A 23,514-nucleotide genomic window follows, 5' to 3' on the forward strand; every position below is an offset into this window, starting at 1 on the left:
ATCACAGCCAGCTGGCGCTCTCTCCATCCTCAGCAGCTCAGAACACTCACAAGCTACTCTAGAAATCACAAGCAACAATTTTCTCCCAACTGTGGAAAGCCATGGGTCCTACTGGACTGACACAGGCAGCTGCATGCCACCATCTCCCTGTCTTGCCCACAGGAGCAGGAGCACCGCATGCCAGGCAGGAGAGTAAACCCAGTTCAAGGGCACTGAGTAGTGCTGCAGGCTCCCCTTATGCAGCTGCTTGCCTTGCTATCTTCCCCAAAGCCTCCGCGACAGGGATGGCAGAAGGTACAGTAGGGAAGTGGTACAACCAAAATCATGGGTACCTTCAATCCTCTTGAAACAGTGACATGAACCCTTCCAGCTCCTAGGACTAGAGGAGCAGAAAGATGCCTTAAGGAGCATAAAAAATGCTGCAGGGAATAGGATGTTACCTGAGTGCCTATCATCCCAGGAACAGTGATGGCAAAACAGCAGTAGCAGGGATTTCAGCACTTTCTCTGTACCAGCCCAACTGGGAGGGAGCACAGATATTTTCTCCCATGCAACCCACGCTCTGGCTCAGGCAGCTGACCTTCCCACTACTATTGGTACTCAGGTTAGAGAGCTGTAATCTCAGCTGCATCATCTGCCAAGACAACTGCTTCCGTGCAGCAAAGACATAGTCCACAGCACCTTCCTTCAGGCTCATCTTCATCCAGAATACATCAGAACTAAACCCTCAAGGCTTCTAAGATTTATGTAACTTTTTTTTTTCAAAGGGACAGAAAATTTAGAAGACTTGGCAAACCAGTACTTCAGGAACAAAATGATTGGCAAAAAGGAGAGCATCAGCATGCCATTATGGATAATAAACAAATTTGATCATGGTGTGTGCTGGAAAATTGCAAACTGAACAGATAAATAGAAGCATGGTCTTGCAAGGTATTTCTTTACAACCAACAGCAAAGAAAAAGGATATGAGTATTCATTATACTATTTAGGGACTAAAGAGATGAACCGTTAGCCAGATGTAAGAAGGGCAAAAGAAAAGACAATTTCTTCTAAAACTGTATGAGAGAGTATGTTAGGACATGAAAAAGCATACTGTCCTTGGAGCTTCTCTCTCTTTCAGATAAAACTTATAACTAGAACCGTTCTCAGCCTATAATCTCTTTGGATTTCCACTAAAATTTCAAAGAAATAATATTTATCTTCACTGGTGTGATGATGAAGAAACTCATCTTGCCTTTTGTTTTTTTCCACATGAAATGTCTCATGACTTTGCATCAGTTAGGGCTGCAGAATGTAGAATGAAAAGGGCAAAACTCACTAGAAAAATGCTCAAATGTCAAGGGCTCGTGGCATTGTTCTGTATCCTAAATAACCTTTATTTTCCCTCTATAGTGCCAATAACTCAAGCTGTGCCTGTGCTAGATCCAAATGTGACATCATATCTGCCAGTCTAACCTTGGTCTTTGTAAAACCAACTTTACTCTCCACTGGATGAAAAATGAAAGAAAAAGCAATAAATCTTTCTATTAAGTCACATAGAAATACACCCTTATAAATCTTATAAAGACTAGCTACCAGGTTGCATGTGTTTATTCATGTCTCAGACTAAAGTTAAAATAATCTTGACTTGATTACATGCAGAGCAGGCTACTACAAATTGCTTTTTGGTAACATGCAAATATAACTATGGTAACAAGAAATGAGCCAGCTTGGTTATCTTGACACCACTCTACATTGTTTTGACTAATCTGGCTACAGATCAAGTTTGAGAAAAACAGGAATAACAGCCACATCTCTTGATTCATACTCCTGTCCCTGAACAAAAGGAATGTGTTTTCACCAATTTTCACCAATTTAATTGACCTAGGAAAGACCAACTGCTACTCTGAAGCTCTTTGTCAAAGTAACTTGTGATTCCCAGATGAATCAGCAGGTTATTTATTCATATTTAAACCTTCCTATTTTTATCACTTGTTTTCCATTTGTCTCATCATTCCCATCTCTCAACTAGTGGATAGGGCATGGAAGAGATCTAGCTTCTACCTGTCTTTCTGTGTGGCCCTGGACTCTCCTGTCAGCTTACACATCTTAAAATAACACTATCCATTTGTGTAATGCTGTGAGATCAATCCATGAAATGCATTAAGAATTACAACCTCTCGTAATCTGGAGTACAATGTACACTTTCACCTTAATGAAGTGGTAGCTTCTTACCACACTGGAGGTGAAGAAATAAAGCACAAAAGAAGGCAAATTGCCCAAAAATATTTTTAAAAGTTGCTTAAAGGGCTTAAATATGGCAAAGCACAAAGTAATCTTCAAGTTTGCTAAGCTATGGATAGCAAGTTGGACAGAAGGCTAGGTTTATCATTATGGCAGCCATTTGGCAAAGAAAATTTTAATTCAGAATCAGTATGAATTGATTTACATAAAATATGTTTGATAATCACTGACTTTGGGCCCTGAAAGGTGGGAGAAATCTCCTCACAATAGCCCTGAATCTTCATCCACTCCTTTCATATGTAGGACATTTTATGTGAACTGTTACCAATTGTATTATCTTGTAGGAATTAATACAGAAACCTGCATGGACAAACTCTTTCTATTACTACTTACATTAGTCCTTTATCAATCTTTAAATACAGATCCTACTAGGCAAAACATATACTTCTATTTTGACTGGGGTCTCAAACAAGACTTAGTCACAGGAACACAATTTCTAGGAAATGCATATTCTCTGAGGTTTTTAGGTTTTCCAACTTGATGACAAGAGCAGAAATAAAATTTTACTGGAAACCTTTCAACACAACTGTCAGAAGGCATTTTGTAAGATATCAACAAACAATCTAAAATAATTTTGTAATTTTTACTTCAGTATTAACTATGGAAAACAACGTTTGTGTGTTCTCCACAAGTTCAACAATGAAAAGTCATCAGTTATTTCCTGGTTTCTTCTCTGAGACACTGATACAATGTTAGCACATATGTATATGTACACACATATACATGAAAACATAGGCATGTATATTTATTCAAGCAAGTCTCCATTTGAAGCAAGCAGGAGTCTTGTCTGACTGAAAACTGTAGGCTCACGCTCTTCAAACAAATCTACCCAAAGCTCCATAAGAAAATAAAACTATGATCAAGCAAATCTAAAACTATGTGAAAAATAAAGTAATCCATTACCATAGAAGACATGAGCACTAACCTGTTATCAGTATCAGCACTGCATTTTGGAGATAACAACTCAAAGGATTTTGTAAATTTCACCACCTGTCACAAAAAAGTAACTTGAAATTGTTATTAAGATGAATAAATATGTAAGAAAACAGTAATGTAAGGTTCCTATATTTAAACCATTTTTATCCAATGGTTGTAGAATAAAAATTCAATCTGTATTCCCCCAATGGAGAATCCATGTTCAAAATACACACTGTGCACAGTTCACTAACAAACAACATCAAATCAAATGATATCTTTAGATTCCTTCGTGAAACTATTTTCTGCAACAGTATATGCTTCCCTTCAAAGGGCTTTGGAGCATGAATTATGGAGCTTTACCCAAACTCACTTTTTTAATACAGGAAAAGAAACAGAAATACCCAATTGCAATTCTAATTGCAACCAATTTTCCTTGAACATATTAATATGTGCCAACAGCACACAAGTGAAACATTTTAAGAGAGGGTAATGTGACATAGAACACAAGTAATGTTTTTGGATGATGGTATGAGTCCCCATCTTCCACTTTGGTTCTGTATTGTAAAAGGTTTTCACACGATGTACAATGACAATATTTTAGACATGGCTTAACATTGAGTTACTCTATGGAGATTTATTTTCATATATAGGTTAACCCTCCAAAATAGGGGGAAATCAGGAAAATAACTTTTTTGCCACTTGTAAAAATGACCAAGTGGGTGGCAAGATGCTATTCTCCTACTCCAAATTAACCTAAGATTTATAACTGTTTAGAAAAATTTATGTTTAACTGAATACCTTGGCTGTCCATATTTCAGGATTTGGTCTAGAGGAATGAGAATTCATTGCCTGTGTTTTGGAAAAAAACGCTCTGTGCTCAAAGGTAGAAACAGTACCAAGAGCAGAAAAATGAAGTGAACAATGCCACCCACAGCCTGCTACAAACACAATGTACTATTCTGTGAAAAAATAAAAATCATATTATACTTGCAAACATAGTGGCATTTCATAAGAATGCAGCAGAACTGTATCTTGTAATTATAAAATCAGTGTGGGGGGTCTAGAAAGAGAAAATAAACTAGAAACATTAAAATTCTATAACAGAGAATATATAAACACAATATAAACCTTGATCTTGCTTTTATGAAAGCTAGTGTAATTTAGGGCATACTCCACTGAAAGTACTTAATTTCTATTAGTTTAAATGAAATGAGAATCATACCTTTCCTCCAGGAAAGAAAATAATAGGTTTTTTCTGCCTACATACATACAAACTTATGATTCTGTCTCTGATAATCATTTAGACTTGTCACAGCCCAGCAACAAATAATCAATTACAGAGCCAGTGAATCCAAAGACAGCTGGATAGAAAAAAAGAATGATATTACAAGCAACATTCTTATCCTTCAACTACTTCTCAGTAGAAAGGAGGATAGTTTACATGGAGTAGCCTGAAAACACTGAAGGGAGCTACCAATATAAAGGCAGTCACTTATTTTAATACTAACCAATAGTCATAAAAATGTTAAACATTTTTAAAGAGGCTCTCATACCCTACAAAGCACCTTGCTTCTCAGTTAAGCTGTCCTAGCTGCTCCATAGTAAGTACTAATTCCATCATGCAGGCAACTGAGAATCACAGCGTATCAGCTGGATCACACCACTGATGGTTAAATCCATCAGCAACTTACAGACATCCCATTAAATGCCTTCAACTGACAAGCAGGAATCATAAATATACCTTTCAGTTTCCATTTGAAAAAGTGGCTATACTGGTTTTGGCTGGGATAGAGTTATTTTTCTTCATAGTAGCTTGTATGGTGACACATTTTAGATTTGCGGTGAGAACAGCACTGATAACACAGGGATGTTTTCATTATTGATGAAGAGTACTTACACAGTGTCAAGGCCTTTGTTGCCTTTGTTGCTCTGCCACCCCAGTGAATAGATTGGGGGGTGCACAATAGATTGGGAGGGAACACAGCTGGGACAGCTGACCCCAACTGCCCAAATGGACATCCCATACCATATGACATCATGCTCACCAATAAAAGCTGCGGGAAGAAGGAGGAAGGGGGGCACTTTCAGAGTTATGGCATTTGTCTTCCCGAGTAACCATTGCATGTGATGAAACCCTGCTTTCCTGGAAATGACAGAACACCTGTCTGCCAATTGGAAGTAGCATACAAATTCCTTTTTTTGCTCTGCTTGTGCACATGGCTTTTGCTTCACCTACGAACTGTCTTTATCTTAACCCGCAAGTTTTCACACTTTTACCCCTCCAATTCCCTTCCCCATCCCACTGGGTGGGGAAATGAGTGAGCAGCTGTGTGGGGCTTAGCTGCCTACTGGGGTTAAACCACAACAGTGGTGTTGATAAAGATTCAACCTGTACCTAACGTACATTTAAGAATGATGGGCTGGAAGAATACTTGCTGTTCAGAACTTACATATGAAATGAAACAGCTTCACCACAATAAAAGCAGCTACTCCACCACCCAAATATTAGCCTTTCTACAGAATGTGCAGCCATACTTACTGGTGATTCGATATCTTCCAGAAGTAATACCGAGCACCGTTCACACTTCAGCAGAGTCTGGGCCCGATGCATAATTTTCTTGACAATTTTCTCTAAGTCAGTCTGTTCCTCAAAAAGGTCATTCACTACTTCCAGTAAAGCCTGCATACAAGGACAGAAAACTCTTGTATTGGTTGTAGAATAAATAAATACATGGAGCATTGCAAAGGAGGCATAATCTCTGGGATTGATTCTAATACGAGTGATCCATTGAAATCCTCATTCACGTTCTTAATGATTATGGCAACAGAATTGTGGTGGGGGTATCTGAAGAAAGAAAGAAGTCGAGTATTTCTTAGCTCACAACCAGGCACAATCCAACTCCTAGCAAACAATGGGAATCTTTCAAACTATTTCAGTGTGGTCCAAAAATGAAACAATGGCTGCAATGCAACTCTCCCAAGTACACAGTATGGATTGAGTTACTTGATTTGCTATATTGAATTTGTTGGTGCATTTAAACTCCGTTTTATTCATTTATTACCCATTTTGCATATTCAAAGCTGGAAAGAAAAAAACCCACATCAATACTTCCATATTCCAATAGCACTCTGATCCAGTCTTTACCACTAACAACATGTCTGTAAAATACAATGTTTTAAAATAAAGGGCTTCCCCTCTCATTTCATCAACTTTAAAAACAATAGGCCATATTCTTTCTTATCATGGGTCCAAAGAAGTGTGCTTTTTCCTTTATTCTGGTTTAGGGCACCAACACTAAAGAACATCCATATAGGTAAGCATATATATGTTAGTGGTCTTAGCTCTCCTAATGCAGTGGTCAACAGCGAAATGTTGGTCACAGTCATTGGAATTTGCCACCATTGGTGTCCAGTTTGATAGCGAGGGCAAAGTATGGGCTTGTCCATCACATGTTACTTGCCAACTAATTTCAACCACGGACTAGGCAAAGCCAACCAGGTCAGAAATGCAATTAAGTACAGGCCACCATGTAGCTGTCAAATGGCAATGATATTTGTTATGCCTCTCATGGCTGAAGTGGCAACAAGAAGCAAAGAATCTGTATCTCTAATCCAATTTCCTGATGCGTCCAACCATCAGAATTTACCATTTTCTAATGAAGAATGAGAATGTCCCTAATAATCTTCTGAGGAAGACATTCAGCAGAAAAGTAAGTGCCGACTCCTCAAAAGTCTGTCATTGTTCCCTGCAGGCTGGGAATCTGCAGCAAATTTTAATTCTTTATGTAGTCAAACAACTATTTTATTTGAACATCAAACAACAACAACAAAAAAATCTTTGGCAGAAAATCGTTTTTTTCCCCAAGTCTCCACATCTCTACCCCAAAATATAGTGGTATGTAGTCAGACCTGGACAGAAGACAAACTCAGATACTTCACAATCCTTAAATGTATCCACCATTAGAAAAGGCTATTGTTAGTTTTCAAAGTATCGAAAAGCATTGAGTTTCCATACAAGGAAAGCACCAAAATCTGGAATATGCAAATGCCAGTACTCAATAGACAGACCCACCCCACTGTAGTTTCCCCTGCTTTGTGAAGCGAGAGTAGTACCACTACCAGTGGTATTTCTACTGAAGTGTTGGAGCTGTGATCCGTGATAACAAAAATACCATTTCCTGTCATTGCAGGAAAGGTGATTTTTAAAAAAAAAAAGCCAACAATTATAAAAAAACCTCAAAAATTTATTTCTTAAAAAAATAAAGACCTCTCTGAGAAGTAAATGACATATGAGCTCAGCATTATTTTCACTTCTTTGAAGCCTCCTGTCCCAACTCATGCATGGCATCAGCAATCATGAGTAATGTGAGTAATGTATCTATGCAGACACATGCTGTCAAAACCCTTCGCATACAGGTTTTTTTTTCTTGCTTACTTTTATAAAGATATAGCCACATTATTTGCACATGAAATTAATATTACAAATTCAGGATGGCAAAGGTTTGATATTACTGGAATTTTATGAGAGTTTGAATCTCTGCCAAAACAACACTCTCTCCTGCACCGTGTCACAAATGCAATTGTTTCAGCACTACGAAACATGGAACTGACATCAGGAAACAACAGCCACCACCACCACGAGCATATTTCCCTCCCACACTTTCTGCTTGCTGCCTCAGTCAAGATAGTGATCTGCTGAAAATGCATTTTTTAAAAATAAAACATAGTTAAAACTGTCTGCTTAGCAAACACATATGCATAGTTGGAATCTGAAGGAACAAAAGATGAAAGTTTGATATTGGTCCAATATACATTTTTTACTTACCCTGCTTCTGTCATATTCCTTCCTTGAAGCTGCAAATAGCTGGGCATTGGATATGGCAATCCCACAGAATGGGAGATACATCTGCATCACCTAGTATCAAAAGAAACTCCCAGTCATTAAAATCAACTGCAGTTAGACACTCATGTTACTAGCAAAGAGACCTAAACTTAGGTGACACATCCCAGGAGGGTGTCAGCTCACTCACTCTTCACCAGAACACTAAACACAAAAAAAAATCATCATGGGCAAGGCACATAAAATGGGTGGAACAGAGAATGAATGGGTAGGAAAGAACAAATGCATTTGAGTTCACAGGTCCCAGCAGTGAGGATCCTCTATAACTTGTTTGGAAAAAACTGCAGATTCTCAAGTCTATAAAAATGCCTGCTGAAGACTACATTAAATTACTGTAGACACTACAGCTTCCCTAGAAAAAGTATTGTTTATTTTTCTGGACTGCTGTTTTGTTCTAAGCTCAAGAAGCAAGCTTGAGTCATGCTCCTGCTGATTTCCAGAGGATGTAGATTTTGGAGAATACCAGCACACACAGCACATTGATCCAAAACTATTAGTCAGAAAGCTGATTGTCTTCTTAAGGAAGGAAAAAAAAAAGAAAAAAAAAAGGAAAGTTAAAGAACATGCTTGAGAAACTGGGCCTTAATGCATCACCATACGTTAAGAAAGATTGGACAAGAGGGACTGGGCAAGTATTTTGAGGTGCACAAGATGACTTTAGGCTGGCTATGACTTTAGGCATACTTCAGGCTGGCTCTGTGTGAAATGAATAAACTAGGCTAGTCAAATACTTGAATACCTGTAGGACTGGCACTTTCAAAAGGATGACAATGGATAGAAGTCCAATAATATTAGCATTTTTAAGCCACATACTGATAACAAGTCTGTAACACACTGCCACTGCTGAATGGTTCCCAAGCTTAGGTCTTAGACATTAAGTAAATTTTATAGGTGCTGAATAGCTTTAACGTTTGCAAAGCCAGTGAGGGTTGGGGCACTCTGCTGTTTAGAGAGCCAAAAGAATGCTGCAGCAGCTAACTTTTCTTCTTCCTTGTCTGTCAACTGGGAGATCCACTGTAAGCAATCCTTTCTGTGACAAGTTTTGGCATCGAGAAACTGACATTTGTCTTTGAAATTCCATTTAATTAGAAAATTAATGCTAACCCAGGGAAGCAGGCTATTGAGACTATTTGAGGAAAAAACCCAAGAATTGTAAACATCCAGAAGAACCAAACCAGCAGCAACTGCTGTTCTACTTTATCTTCCTTAAACACTCCATTGGCTACGTCTGCTTAGTTTGTGTTTGAGTAATGATGAGTTTTCTAAAAGGATCTTCAGATCCTCTGAATTTTGCACCTTCACAGCTGCCATTCTGTTAGAATAACTGCAGATTTTCATGGTGCACACAAATACATGTATACTGCTAATTTGCAAACAATTTACTTTTGTCCTCTTCCCATCATGGTCCCCCTCTAAAGGAAAATGACATACTTTGGACTCTACAAACGCTTATCTTTTTGGAGAGGCAGTAATTAAACTAGCTAACTACTGCACCAGATCTGCAGGAAAGAGTACACAAAATGAAAAATAAAGTAAGACTGTAACAAATTGCTAAGAGGCATTCATTTTTTATGGTAAGAACTCCTCTGAAAGAATTTTGCATATTTCAGTTCAGGTTTTATTTCTAAAATGAAACAAAAAACTTACCTGAACTTTCTTGTAATAGTACTAAATGCCACAGCCAAGTAAGAGATGCAGAGCAGAAAAACTTTAACCTGAGAAAAAGCTGACCTTTAGTGTAATTATGAATATCATAGTGAGACTGGATACATTTTTACTTAATAAAAATAAGTAAATACTAGTATTTATTGCCCACACATTGGAACCTCTATTCCCCAAAGTAATGTGGCAATGGAAAGCATACAAGAAGTTTATGAACCTTCTGCCATCACAAAAACAGGCAGCAAAAATGTCTTTTTTAGCAAGAAGAAAGTATTATTTTCTAATATTGAAAAACACTGCTCTCTGGAACCCAAATTCCAAGGCACTGACTCTATATAGAAATTAACATCCATAAAACACTGCTTTATGAAATGTTGAGAGTCTGTAAATCTGCTGACTTACATCATTCTTTTCACCACTCAAACTAATTGTGTAAGGTGCTCTGCAACTAAGAAAGAGACACCAAGCTGTTTAAGTTAATCAGTAGAAGAAATTAATAAATGTCCACAGCTATGAAGAACAAAAAATACCAACAAAACAACCACCAGGTAGAGAGGAACCACCCTGTGATAACAGATAAATCAATTATCCCTGTTTACAAAACAACAGTTGACAAAACAAAAGCCTACTGTTGTTCCTCTTTTGTACTTTCTGAATGGGTGGCTGCTGCGTAAACTGCTTTTGGCAAATTACAATACAGTACCAAATAAACAAAGAATAAAGACATTTCTAATGGTGACTGAATTTTAACTATTTCTTTTTTTAACCAAAATTGCAGAATGGAGTAGAAAGCAATTATCACATTCTGACTTCGAATTACAAATTTGAATCTGCAGTACTCAAGACTGCTTTACAAGCACCTCCAACATGTTGATGCTATGGCTGTTGACACTCCATACAAATATGGAGTTACATAATATTCAACTCTTACCTGTCTGAACTACATACTGTGAAGAGTTGGTATTGTTATGCCAGATTCACTTCAGGGGTTTTCCCTCCAAAGAGAATACAAAGAGTTGAGGAAACGGCACATACCACCATAAGCTGGACACATCCTTTGTTCCTCCTTTGAAGTGACAGGTATGTAATTACTAATCCTCTGGTGCTCTGACGTAAAAACGTATTGCATCACTGAACCATAATGCACTGTAATTCTACTTCCATTCCTGCTGATTATTACTATTTCTCCTTAAATAGAAGGATGCAACTTACAATGAGCGTAAAGCACAGTCCATATTTTACTATCTTAATTCTCCAGCATGGATATGCTTCAGTAATAGAATACTGACTTTTGGTAACAGCAAATAAATTGGGCAGAAGACTAAATTGTATTGAAAGGACAGAGTATTGAAAGGTTGGTCATAGATATACTGTTAAGCAGCATGTGACAGGAACCAACACAGACAAATGATGTGGTTATTTTCATTTGCCTTGGTGAGACAAGATCTTGTTAAGAAGGAGCTGAAGTCCTGCAGCACTGAACAGGCCAGGACAGCTTGCCTCTACCAGCCAACGTCTGTACAGGTTTTACCAAGCAGTTTAATTCACAGTGAAGCCAATCTGATACCGGCACTTGTAAAGGAACCACTGACACCTGGTCCGAAGGCTGAGTATACAACATGTTTCCATTACATCAATGCACAAAATATCAGTGTGAAACTCCTGGAAAAACACCTAACATAACTTTCTAAAGGACATAAAATAATTTCCCTTTGCTATACTGAAGGCCATTTAAAAAAATAATTTTGAAGCAAAACGGCCTATTTCTGAAAGAAAATTTCCTTCCACATCTATTTTGAATTAATGACAGGAAAAGAGCCTGCAGATTTATTAAACAAAGCAATTGCCTAAGAAAACAAATAGACAGAATATAAAAACATTAAAAAAATATAGCTTTAACAGATATACCTCATTAATTTATTTTGGCAAGTAAGATTATTTGTAATGATTCATCACAGTACTTTGTGGCATATTAACAAACAAATCAGTAAATATTTAATACTATATTTTATAAAAATGATGTTCAGTCTGAATAATAAGCTAATCTAATGAACCTGCTGAGATGTTGGAAAAGACCACCATTTTTTTGGTGCCAACTATAAGGCATTCAGATACAGTAACTGCAGGTTAACAAGACCATATTGTGAATTACTTGAGCATTCAGAGTCTGGGTAACCTGACACAGTTTCTCATACCTAAGCCTCCAACAAGTACTGCATCCTTGGGTAGCAACTATACTCGCCTCACAAATTCACAGCAGCATACAAAAGCTAGAAAGCTGTGCTCACTTACAAACTGTTCAATATTTTATCAGGGCAGGAAACTTTCTATGAAAAGATGATGAAGTAATGGGCACCAGTTCAATATCTCATCCTCTTCATTTCTAAATTATGTTATTTTGTTATGCGGTTATTTCATGTTAGGAGTATTAAAACACAACTACCAAGGGAATGAACAGGATAAGTACTAGAAGCTTTAATATTCAATTATGCAACCACTTACATTTTCAGCTAGGTCCTGAAGATGACTTATCTCTTCTGCAAAACTGCACCAATGAAATCAAATGACTGCCCTGACCATAGTTACCTTTTCCTTCCCACAGAAGGATATATTCCCATTGCTTTATTATCTGCACACATCTCCAAACTTGTATGCCCAAAGTTAGACCTTTAAATCCACAATAAAAACTGAAGCAGTAGCTTGATATTTGGAAGTACAAAGCATTCTTGCTAGGACAAGAAAGCTGCAACCTGTGCTTGTTTCATTGGTTTTTTTAATGGCACCAGTTCTGAAATCCTGATGAAGCATACCAGTTCTCCCTCAGAATTTCAGAGGACAGTCTTCCATATGTTTCTTCTTCATAATCACAATTTATGAAGTTCTATACCTGGCTGCATAGTCGTCTGGGCACATCAGCATTTGGACGCCTATACTACAGCATCACAATGCCTTGAGATGTGACAGTCATTTTCCTTTCATCTGGCTTTTCATAGGTGGTGAGACACAGTCAGAATACATAAATTAATAAGATGCTTACCAGTGGTCTTCTAAACTGCTAAAAGTAAGTTAAGGGTTTCTCTTGTGATCTGGGCTTGGATTTCACAATAACTGCATACATGATCTAAATTTTTTTACCATCAGAAATGGGCAGGAGACCTCTGGCCAAGCTCTTTCTGACAATGCCTGTCCTCAAGAGATACTGCCTTCCCCTTCATCGCATGGCCTGGGGACGATGGTCCTTATGGAACCTGCAAACCCTTCCCTTGCTATCCAACAAAAGCCCCTGCTGGCTTCTACTTTGAAAGTTCAGAAGAAGGCTATTTTCTAGAATTGGGTATCTCATGGGAAATAAGTTTTGAAATTTTCTCTTCACGAGAAGAAGGTATAAAAGCCTTTAGTTTCCTAGCCTCAGTGTTGTTTTGCTCACAAATAGCAAAAACTCCACATCAACCACAAAACAGTATGAAATACTGCTTTTCTTACCCTATTTAAGAATATACGTGTTCATATCTGCAGATCTCAACACGTCTTTTGCTTTTTTTTTAACGACAGGTAATGATATAGACAACAAAGCTGCATGCATGCAGACCTGCAATGCAGAAAGTTATTAGCTTATCATGAAAAACAGCCAGTGCTGTAATGACAGCACACTGCACAGGTAAAATGCTAGCTTCATGCTTGCTGGCTGGAAAGCAGCCCCGAGTTCAGCTTCAGCTAAATGCAATGACATTTACCCTGCCTCCCCTGCGTGCGGTTTCTCCCGCACTAAGCATCCTCGGAGAGCACCCACTGCCATAACTATCTGATAGATACAGTCTAACTCATGGCTTCTGACACACTCCAAGCATCCCTCTGCCTGTGGTCACAAAAGAAAACAATTTGGATGCCTAATGAAAGAAAGAAGCCTCTCAGTAAGGCTTGCGTACTCAATCTGGCACAAACACTAGGTTCAGCTCTCAGCAAATGCTTGTCTGGTTCAACGGTTTTCTTTAGCAGCCACAGGAGCCACTTCTCTTTGGACAGCTTGCTTGGTAAGCCTGTGGGGGAAGGGCGGGAGGTAGTACAGGCTTCCTAGAAAGAGAAAAAAGTCTTTTTAAATTAAATGTTTTTGGTACAGTTTAAAGTTATGTTTTGTGGACATACTTAAAATCAAGTCAGGGAAGCCAGCTGCCCTTCGAAACACTTCCTAAAGTGTTAAAAATAGGTTCAGAGAACGAAATAGTCTACTGAATTCTGGAAACGATAAACCAAAATAAATTGCAAAATGGCTGAGCACAAACATTCACCCAAACTCCATTACCTTCTGCCAGCTGTGCAGTGTCTGGCTATCCACGCCTCTGATGAAATCTGATTGTCATCTAGGTTTGCAATTCTCAAATATTTTCCAAAATTATTTTTTCACCCCAAGCATGGACAGAACAATTGCTTGGTAGAGACACCCCATGAATTATGGGCATACAAATGGGGCGCATAGCTCCCACTTATATCAGTGAACCTGCAGAGGCTCCTGAGCCAATTTTCTATTGCCTCTGACTTTTTTTTTTTTAATTGCCATTTGCATGTGGTTATTATTTATGCAGTACCATAAAAATGCCCTAATGCTTGCAAACGTATGGCAGCATCTCTGTCCTATGAAGATGACTGACTAACTATGGAAGGTTTTGGTGGCTGTAAACAGCCTGAAAAGGACCACGGGAGCATTTCTTCAGCACTGACTGTGCTTGGCTGCCTCATATAATTACTGGCACGCATTCAAACTAGATAACTGCGTCACCAGACAGATTACAACACAGGTCTCCTGTAGGAGCAGACTAATTACAGTTTTAAAACTGTATGTAGGTCACTGTCCTCACAAGCCATGGCACTGGGAGACTACCCCATGCAGGACCAAGGGGCAGGAAAGGGCTGGAGTGCAGCTTAAAACTGCTACAGCCTCAGCCTCTGACCTTTTTCCGGGCCCCCATCACTGCCCTCCAGTTGCTACAGCACAAAACGCATCTTCTCTCTTTTCTGCTATGCACCCAAGGTCTTTAAACTGGGAAAACAAATTAATGCGTTGGCTTTGATTTAGAATAATACACTTGTAAAACTGTTTATACAGTCAGAACTATACACTAATCCTATTTCATTTTTCTGGCAGATATTTGGAGGTTTCTTGCCCCAGTCACTTTACAGCTAAACATTATTCATATCTGCCATCACTAGCAGGAGATGAAGCTCAAAAAAAATCTAAACAAGCCACACTGAATTATTCTGTCATACACACAAAAACATTGGCAGTGGCTATTAAACCTGTTTTTAGCAATATTCTGTAAGACATATTTAAACATTTTAACATTGCATTGAATTTAGCACTCGGTATAAAGTGGGAAAGACAATAAATTGTACTGTAAATTTCCACAGAGCACCTAATTTTAAATGCTGTTGCTCCAAATAAATCTGAAATGTGAAAACATTTCTGCTAAAGACTAGAAAGCCAAAAATAATTTAAATATATGTAAAATGGCTACTATTCTAGGATCCAATCTTCTGATCTCATGCATGCAAAAATCTGGCTATTTTAATTGGAAATTTCTCCTTATTTTACGCACACCTGAATCAGTGATGCCCAGTAATAAGCCCTGTCCCAGCAAACACTTCAAGCTGCGACTGAGTTATTCAACGTGATACTAAGCCAGGCTTTCCAGCAGGAAAAGCATGGACAAGAGGAGGAAAAAAGTTACACAATGAACAATAGTGATTCTATTAAAATGAGAAGTGTATGAACTGAGGAAGAGTAGGGGTAGCAGTCAAAGACAAAAAAAGCAGTGCCACAAGGAGCATCACCATGTTAGTGTAAGCACCTGTAAGCCCAATGCCTGGCACTCAGCACTCAGTCCTATGGGTTCAGCAAACACACATCAAGCTTGAAAGCAGGGAAAAGTCACCTTGCAGGCAGCCTGAGCGAGGGCTGCAAAGTTCAAGTAATACGATTAAAGCAGTAAACCAACATGCTTCTATATTATAAGTGAGTTGAAAGCCATGGAGACTCTACTGCAAGGGTTACTGAGGACTCTCAAATTAGGGTGGTGGAGGTATGCACCATGTCTGTGTGACCACCTGCAGTTAGAAGGCCATTAAATCAGCCTGACAATTATGGGTGACGCTTCTTTATCAAGTCTAGTGTTTCCATCCATTGGTTTTCAAAGTTGGCAAGGCACCATCCTTTGTAGCAAAGTCTTACAGAGAAGTGCTATGCAGCTTTTATTAGTTCGTCTGAAATAACATGAATGAGCAGCATCATGAGAGGTCACGAATGTCCTCAAAACCACAACTCCTACCCACCAATTAACTATCTCTCCTTCAAAGGCTGAACATCGGTCATCTTTGATGCATCCAAATCAGATCATCATCTTAATAAAAGTCAAGCTGACAGGGTTCACGGAGAACGTTTTACCTGTGTAATGTTTTCCAGAGAGATCAAGAGGGGCTGTTACTGCCTGGTTGCTCTCTCCTGTTTGAAGATGAGCCACTAGAGGCCAATCCCTAGGCATGGGAGCCCGCAGCCATTGGGTAAGGCAGGCAGTTCTGCAGTGCCTTAAATCTCAGTATATCAAAGCACTTTGGCAGACCATGAGCAAAGGCTTACAGCAGCAATATTGCGTCCTAATTTTTTTCTAGAGACAGCAAAAATGAGCCAAAGAAAGATTAAATGATTTATTTGAGGGGAGGAAGAAGGTCAAAAAGAAAGATTGTGTCAAAATTTTGGAAAAGCTCCTGGTTCCCACTATGCCTGAATCAGCGGACCCAGCCTGCCCAAAGACACTGTTATAAAAGCTTTATAAACGTCACTGCAAGAGATGGGAAGATCTTGGTATTGGCTCTGCAGAGTGCAAGCAGTGAAGACTGATGCTATCAATGCTAAAGAAAAGAGTTGCAGATCAGAACTTTAAATTGGCACAGGAGAATTAATAAGTATCATTTCAAAGCTGATTTTTCCTATAACACAATTGCAGACTTCAGTTTTACCATTTCAGATTGCACCATGTTCGATCTCTGGCAGATAGTACCCATAATAACTGACCATGCTAATTGAGTGGTATTGAAACAAAGAATAAATTCCATATGCATCCATACATCAAGAATGTCATCAAGTCACAATTCTACTTATAACTCAGTTACTAACTCCCAATTCTTGTCAACAATGAGAACTAGATTTAGTCATATACTTCTTCCTGAAGTCTTCAAGTATTAGACTACACAAACTGAAAACTGTTTCTACTAATTCTTGGCTTAGCCAGGACTGAAGATGCCTTCTTTCACTTTTTCTACAAATTGAATTTTGTCTTTAGAGCCAGAGTGCAGGTTCAGACTCAGAGACTGGCTGAGGTTGGCAGGGACTTCTGGAGGTCATCTGGTCCAACCCCCTGATCAAGCAGGACCACTGCCCGTTGCTCAGGACTGTCCAGACAGCTTTTGAATATCTCCAAGGATGAAGACTCCACAACCTCTCTGGACAACCTGTGCTAGTGCTTGGTCACTCTCACAGTCAAAAAGTGTTTCCCGATGTTCAGACAGTTTCCCATGTTTTAAATGTATGCCCATTGCCTCTTGTCCTGTCACTGGGCACCACTGAAAAGAGCCTGGCTCTGTCCTCCCATCAGCTATTTGTACACACTGATGAGATCCCCCCATGAGCCTTCTCTCCTCTCTGCTAAACAGTCCCAACTCCCTCAGCCTTCCCTCATAGGATAGAGGCTCCAGTCCCTTAATCATCCTCGTGTAACCTCGTTAGACTCTGTCCAGTACATCCATGTCTCTCTTGTACTGGGAAGCCCAGAACTGGACGTGTTACTATGAGTCACGAGTGAAACTTAATCCTGCTGTTGCATAAATACTGCATGCAGTTTAACCAAAAAAGAATTTAGCTCATCTATATATAACTCTGCATTGAGATCACAGTGATATTACTAAGTTTCTATTCAGGTTCTTATCTCGTATACTTCAAAAGGTGTTTTGTGATTTTTTGAAGAAAAACAATTACTTGAACAGTAACCTTTTTAAATATTGGACTTTGTTTAACAGAGAGAATGCTTCTGGAAGAGCTTACTGCAGAGGCCTGATCCTTTGCCATGCTGAGCTCCTCTTCCAGCGAGATGGGTGTTCTTGCCTGACTAAAGCCAATGCCAGTAAAAGTCCTTCCTTCTAACAGAAACCCCAACTGGAGTAGAAAAGCCTGGATCTAGCACATAAACCAAACAGATTTCCCAGGTTAAATTGTGTCTGGTATGAGTAAGTTTAGCTCCCCTGACTGCCCACTGTTTGCAGCATTAATCCAAAGGGGATGGAATGGCTTCCTTCTGTTCAACTAGAAAAAAAATGTGAACCAAGTTTTCTTATGCAAATGAGATCCAGAATTCGGGTGACAGCTTAAAAGAAAGCCAGGGACTCAGGACACCAACTGTATTCCCTTACGTTATTGCTTGTCAAGCAAAGCATTTCTAGTGTTTCTTAGTGTACAGAAACTTTACCCCTAAATGGAAAAAGTCTTCAATGGAGTAGAAGTATCCCACAAAGGACAACATATAACATAACTGGCCCTCCCTTTCACCACATCATTTTATGTCTCTCTTCCAACCAGGATGCACCTGTAACTTGACCCCCTTTCTTCCATAATACATAGAAGCGTTACAACACAACATAAGCACATCATATTTTTGACATACATCCTTATGTTATTTTGTTGAGTTTCTCCTCAGCATTGGAAAATTTGCCAGTGGTGTTCTACATTGGTCTATTTTGAGTTTATGTATATTTAGTGACTAACATCATTGTTACTGAATGTCATGGCCCTTTATGCTGGTGACACTTGTCTACTCTTCATACATTTCTCCCAAGAAAGCTGTTCTTATTCTCCTTTCCATTTTTTAAGGTGAAAAATAATTGTAAGGAATACAGTGTATTCTCAGTGTATCATATTTACCCATACATTTTTTTCTTAAAAACACAATATTTCTGCCAAAGTGCTCAATTTTATTCTAGCAGAATTGATTATACAACTGGACACATTTGACAAGAGTGTGATTTGAATCTGATTATACCAATTAAGTAATCTGAATTAGTTGCTATTATAGCATTTTCAAACCTGATTAAAAGCACTTCTAACACTTACAACATGTATTGTAATTTCTATGTATCACGTTGTGAGTCTTAGTGTTTCATGTGAGGAAGTAGGGGAATAAACCCTACAAACCTTTGTCTTTAAGAAAAGAGCTCACAAACCCTCATGTCGAGCTTATATATGAAAAAAAGCAGTCTATAGTAATAATATCATCTTTAGAACAGTTTCCATCCAAAGTGACAGAGACTTTGCTGGTGGGGAAACTTACCTATAAATCTAGCCAATATCATTCTTAGTGGTCTAAGGTTAGTAACTACTAAATTAGGGACAGATGAAAACTAATGTAATACCAAGGCAATAGAATAATTTCTTAAAACACAAGAAAGAACGAAAATGCTAATTCTTACTGGTTTCAAATGAAAGGAGCTTTTGAAAGACCATCACAAAGTACAGAAAAATTGCTTAACTGTTTTCTTAATAAAACTATTCATAGAAAAGTATGTTGAGCAATTATGTTATACTACCTCTCCTCTTCTTCATTATGAGCACAGTTTAAAGGAACAACAGCAGAAAAGTAGCTGAACCAAACATTGCTCTCATCTACATCATTGTGAGTCTGCAGTAATACCTCTGACATCTTAATTTTGATTTACATGGTTGTAATTTACAGAATTTTGTCATCTTTAAAAATGCAGAAAGGTGCTTGATGTCTCAAGGACATTTTCATCAGCTCAGGCTGTATCCTTTCACAGAAGGCAGACCAATGGTAAAGTTTATTTACCCTTTTCAGTCAGAAGAAGCTGAGCATAAATATTTACAGAATTTCTGTGGAACCATGTAATTTGTAATACAGCCTGATTGGTTTGACATTCTCTGCTTTCTCTATATCTCTGTTCTATGTCTACCAGGATGTCCAAATCTCACGTATTTTACTGTTTAATCCATGCACAAGAACATGCCAATAGAAACAGGAAAGGAAGTGACCATCTCTGCACAGAACTTTGAATCCTACCCATAATTACACTGACAGCAAGTAAGAAAAATATATGATACCTTTCAGTAAGATCTAAAGCCACCACTTTCTCTAAAGTGATCTAAACTTGTGCTTCAATTTTCTATCTTCACTGCAAAATTAGGAAAAGAACACATGGGGAAAAAAAGGATTGTCCAGCAACTTATGAAGATAAACAATGATTCAATCTGCAATACTGAAAATATACCAGTTCTGGAATGCAAGTGGGTTTTCATATGAAAAAGAATCCACTTACTTCTGTCTTTGATCTTTGCTTAAAAAAATAACTTGAAGCCTTTTTTAATTCAATTGTTTTGCCCAGAACCTTCACTAGACATGAGCAAGAAAGAATCAGAGTATGGATGACAGCCATGAGCTTCAGGAGTCAGATATCCGCTCTCAGCTTAAGTTAAGCCTTGGAAGGATAAACTTTGCCAGACCAGTTAGAAGTCAGTCAGGCATATTCCTGAACTAAAAGCTCTTTTTTAATTTTCCTGGAATTCTCTCCAAAACCAGCACCTTATCATAAGTGCTATTTTGGTACTTGTTGATTTCTTCCTTACTGCCTCCATTAACTCTCCAGTCAGGGAGGTCAAAATTATTAACTGTTTCCAGTTTCAACTCATGAAATTTTAAAAATAAAATCAAGTAATTATTTGGATATTTCCCCAATTCTTTAGAACTTACAAGTACGTGTTCTAAAACAATGATTTACAGAATGCAGCTTTGACACACAATTTCTGTGTATATGTGGGAGATGTTAATCTATTCAGTTGAAACTGTGGTAATTAACTCAGACAGTAAATTAATGTCTTCCAGAACTGCCTTTTGAGCAGAACTGATCAACAAAGCACCAGGAGAAGCATTGTGTTCCATATTACTGCACCTTTGAGTTTTAGGACTGGGTGGGCTACAGCAGCTTGACTTGAAAAATTTGATTTTTTCTGTGCTACAGACTTCAAGGGGCTGATGAAAGTGTGTGGGCTGGTTTGGATGCGAGCCATGCTTTTTCCACACATCATTGTGTCTCCTGCACTAATGACTCACACCTGCACATGTTGCTATCTGATTTCTAGGCAAAGTTATTTATAAACTGGAACTGCAGGGCCAAATCCTGGTGGTATAACTATACAGATCATGATTTACCTAAAGCATTTCTCTGTGAAGCACAGACAATTTGGGGACACTGAATTCACTCTCCTTTCAGATGCCATGAAAACTGGACACATCTCCCCTGAAAACACCCACACTGCAATTTTATCTTACAGACTGCTGTGGATCTGATGTGGCAAAGCACTACTTTTCACCTGACTGTGAGCTAAACGCAATCACAGACCTCTGAGGTCCCTTGCACACAGAAAAACATCCTATTGTCTCTCACAGCAGGTACAGGAATTATTTGCCATACAGGCTGTTTATACCCAGAGACTTGCATGTTGTAGGCCACTGCAAACAAACAAAAAAGGTATTTTATTCAAGCAAAAATGCTGGTGCCCCATGCTTATGATTACAGTCTTGCCTGAAGTGTCTCACTCACTGGTCCAGAGAAGTACTCAAACCTTCACATTACAGTCTCTGCTTTCAGACACTCTTCCCCAATGCTCAGAGTCATTTGCTAGTTAAGACTGCAGAAGCATCAACATTTGGTAGCAATTACATACCTTTTTCTCCTTCCTCTGCAACTGGCCATGAAGTGTTTTTACTACAGCTTCAGATGAGGCCATTTGTCTTCCTTTCTTTCCTTGGGGTAATTTGGTGAAGGGCACAGAAAAAACAGTTCAGAACGACTGCCTAAATGACCTCTCTGTAAGAACAGCATTATGAACCATACAATGAGTTACATCCTCAGATATAAAACAGTGATCTGCTGCAGTGTAAATTTTCAAAGATGTTAATCTTACACATAGTAAGCACACAGCATCCTGCCCCTTAATGCTGAAAATCATAGTGTTTTGAACCTTGGATTAAAGTGATTGTGTATCTAAACAAAGCTCTGTTTAAATGGAAAAAAGCCAAGCCTTTATATAGAAAATCAGGTGTATAAGCAAGGCTGTAACACTTATTTATACAGACATGCATTTTGCTTCCAGCAACACAAGGTTCTTCTAAACATATACTTATGTATACTTCATTGTGTGCCTCAGAAAAACAGTAAGGTATTAATATTAATATGGCTGTTGAACTGCAGTCTGGAGGGCATTTGATTTCAGGCAGCTGAGTTGTGTTCAGAAATCAATATGCTACTGTCTTCCCTGGTGCAAATTTACTGCTGTTAGGGGCTTACCTCTGCCTACATTATTGACAGCTCAATCTAGGGCCAAATTATTTTAAACATTTGCAGAGCACCAGCAAAACAAGGCTTCACTTCCAGTTGCAACCTTTAAGTAGTATCATAGTTCATTCAGCCTTAGCTTGATTCTATAGTACCAAGGAGTAAAATACTTTACAAACTGAGTAAGGATATCTGGTCTTTAAGCTACAGAAGTAATAGGACAACAGTCTGCCCTGTCATCATACAGGCTATTCTCCCCTCACAGATATTTTATTAAAAATGCAGGAAAAAACCAGTGTTCTTTGATTTGATTAGGATTTGAGCAGCGTTGCTCCTTTTTTGTCTCCGTAATCTTAGTCTGTAATAGTTGTCATTAAACAAGCAATGAATACTAACCAAGGCAAGGCTGAATGATCAGAGAAGTGCCCCGGGTCATACGCCCTTGCTTCTTACAGCTGAGTAGAACTACAACAGAGATACAAAGAGAAAGCTCATTGCACATCTGCCCACATTTGCTCTCCTTCTGCTTCTACTCCTTTTCCACGAGTTTAAACATTTTCCCAATGCCCAGTGCTTTTATCTTAGCTTCATCTGCTTAAGAAACTATCAGTCTTATCTTGGATTATGTTTTGATAGGCATTCAATCTTGTTGCAGTCCTTACACACACATTTTTCCATCTTTTCTGCCTTCCTTTTCTAATATTGATTTACTCTCTTCTCAAAATTCTTACTTCCAACTCCATCTCTGCTTACAGAACAACCAATTTTAAATTAGCTATTGCTTCTCCAAAAAACCCTTCTATCTTACTTTGTTTTAATTCATTTGATACTGTGATTTTTTTTTAAAATAGTAAGAAATTCACTCTCTCCATAAAGAAATTCTCCTCTTTATTCACAGAACTGGAACAGCCCAAGAAAGAATGGATGAATTCTGCTTGCAAGCCACTTAGTTGTCCTGAAATATTATATAGGTAGGTAAACAGGATTTATTCTTGGTACTTTTTTCACAACAAAATTTTTACCAGTACTTGTGTGACAATGGATTTTATGATGTTTCTGAGAAACTGAACTCAAAGCATAAATTGATTTCACTGAAAAGGACCAATAGATGGTGCCAGTACTATCAAATCCCAAGTACCAAAGAGCTCTGTATCCTTATACAAATTGCCTGAGACATTTAAATAAAGAGCTTGCTGCTCCTTTTTCTGAGCAAAGAGATTCTTGATTCTGAAAACAGTTCATTTTTAATTAGCAACTGTAAATCTGATTTCAGATGCTGGGGAAAAAAAAAAAAAAAAAAAAAAACCACTGGAAAAAACCCAAACCACCAAAAAAACCCACACACTTTTCCAATCTCCTGTTTCTCA

At 38.3% G+C, this 23,514-nt stretch overlaps 1 protein-coding gene across 1 annotated transcript in view; it reads right to left on the reverse strand.

Annotated features, from left to right (window-relative positions):
• The window catches only part of PDE11A (phosphodiesterase 11A), a 135,350-nt gene that overhangs the window by 70,223 nt on the left and 41,613 nt on the right, over nt 1-23,514 (reverse strand). The window contains exons 3-5 of the mRNA XM_075710569.1: nt 8,027-8,116; nt 5,741-5,881; nt 3,209-3,273 (exon numbers count right to left, since the gene is read on the reverse strand). Of these exons, the coding sequence (XP_075566684.1) occupies nt 3,209-3,273; nt 5,741-5,881; nt 8,027-8,116 (296 nt within the window). The remainder of the gene's footprint in view (nt 1-3,208; nt 3,274-5,740; nt 5,882-8,026; nt 8,117-23,514) is intronic.

This window comes from Pelecanus crispus, chromosome 5, assembly GCF_030463565.1.
Source record: "Pelecanus crispus isolate bPelCri1 chromosome 5, bPelCri1.pri, whole genome shotgun sequence".
Lineage (NCBI taxonomy): Eukaryota > Metazoa > Chordata > Aves > Pelecaniformes > Pelecanidae > Pelecanus > Pelecanus crispus.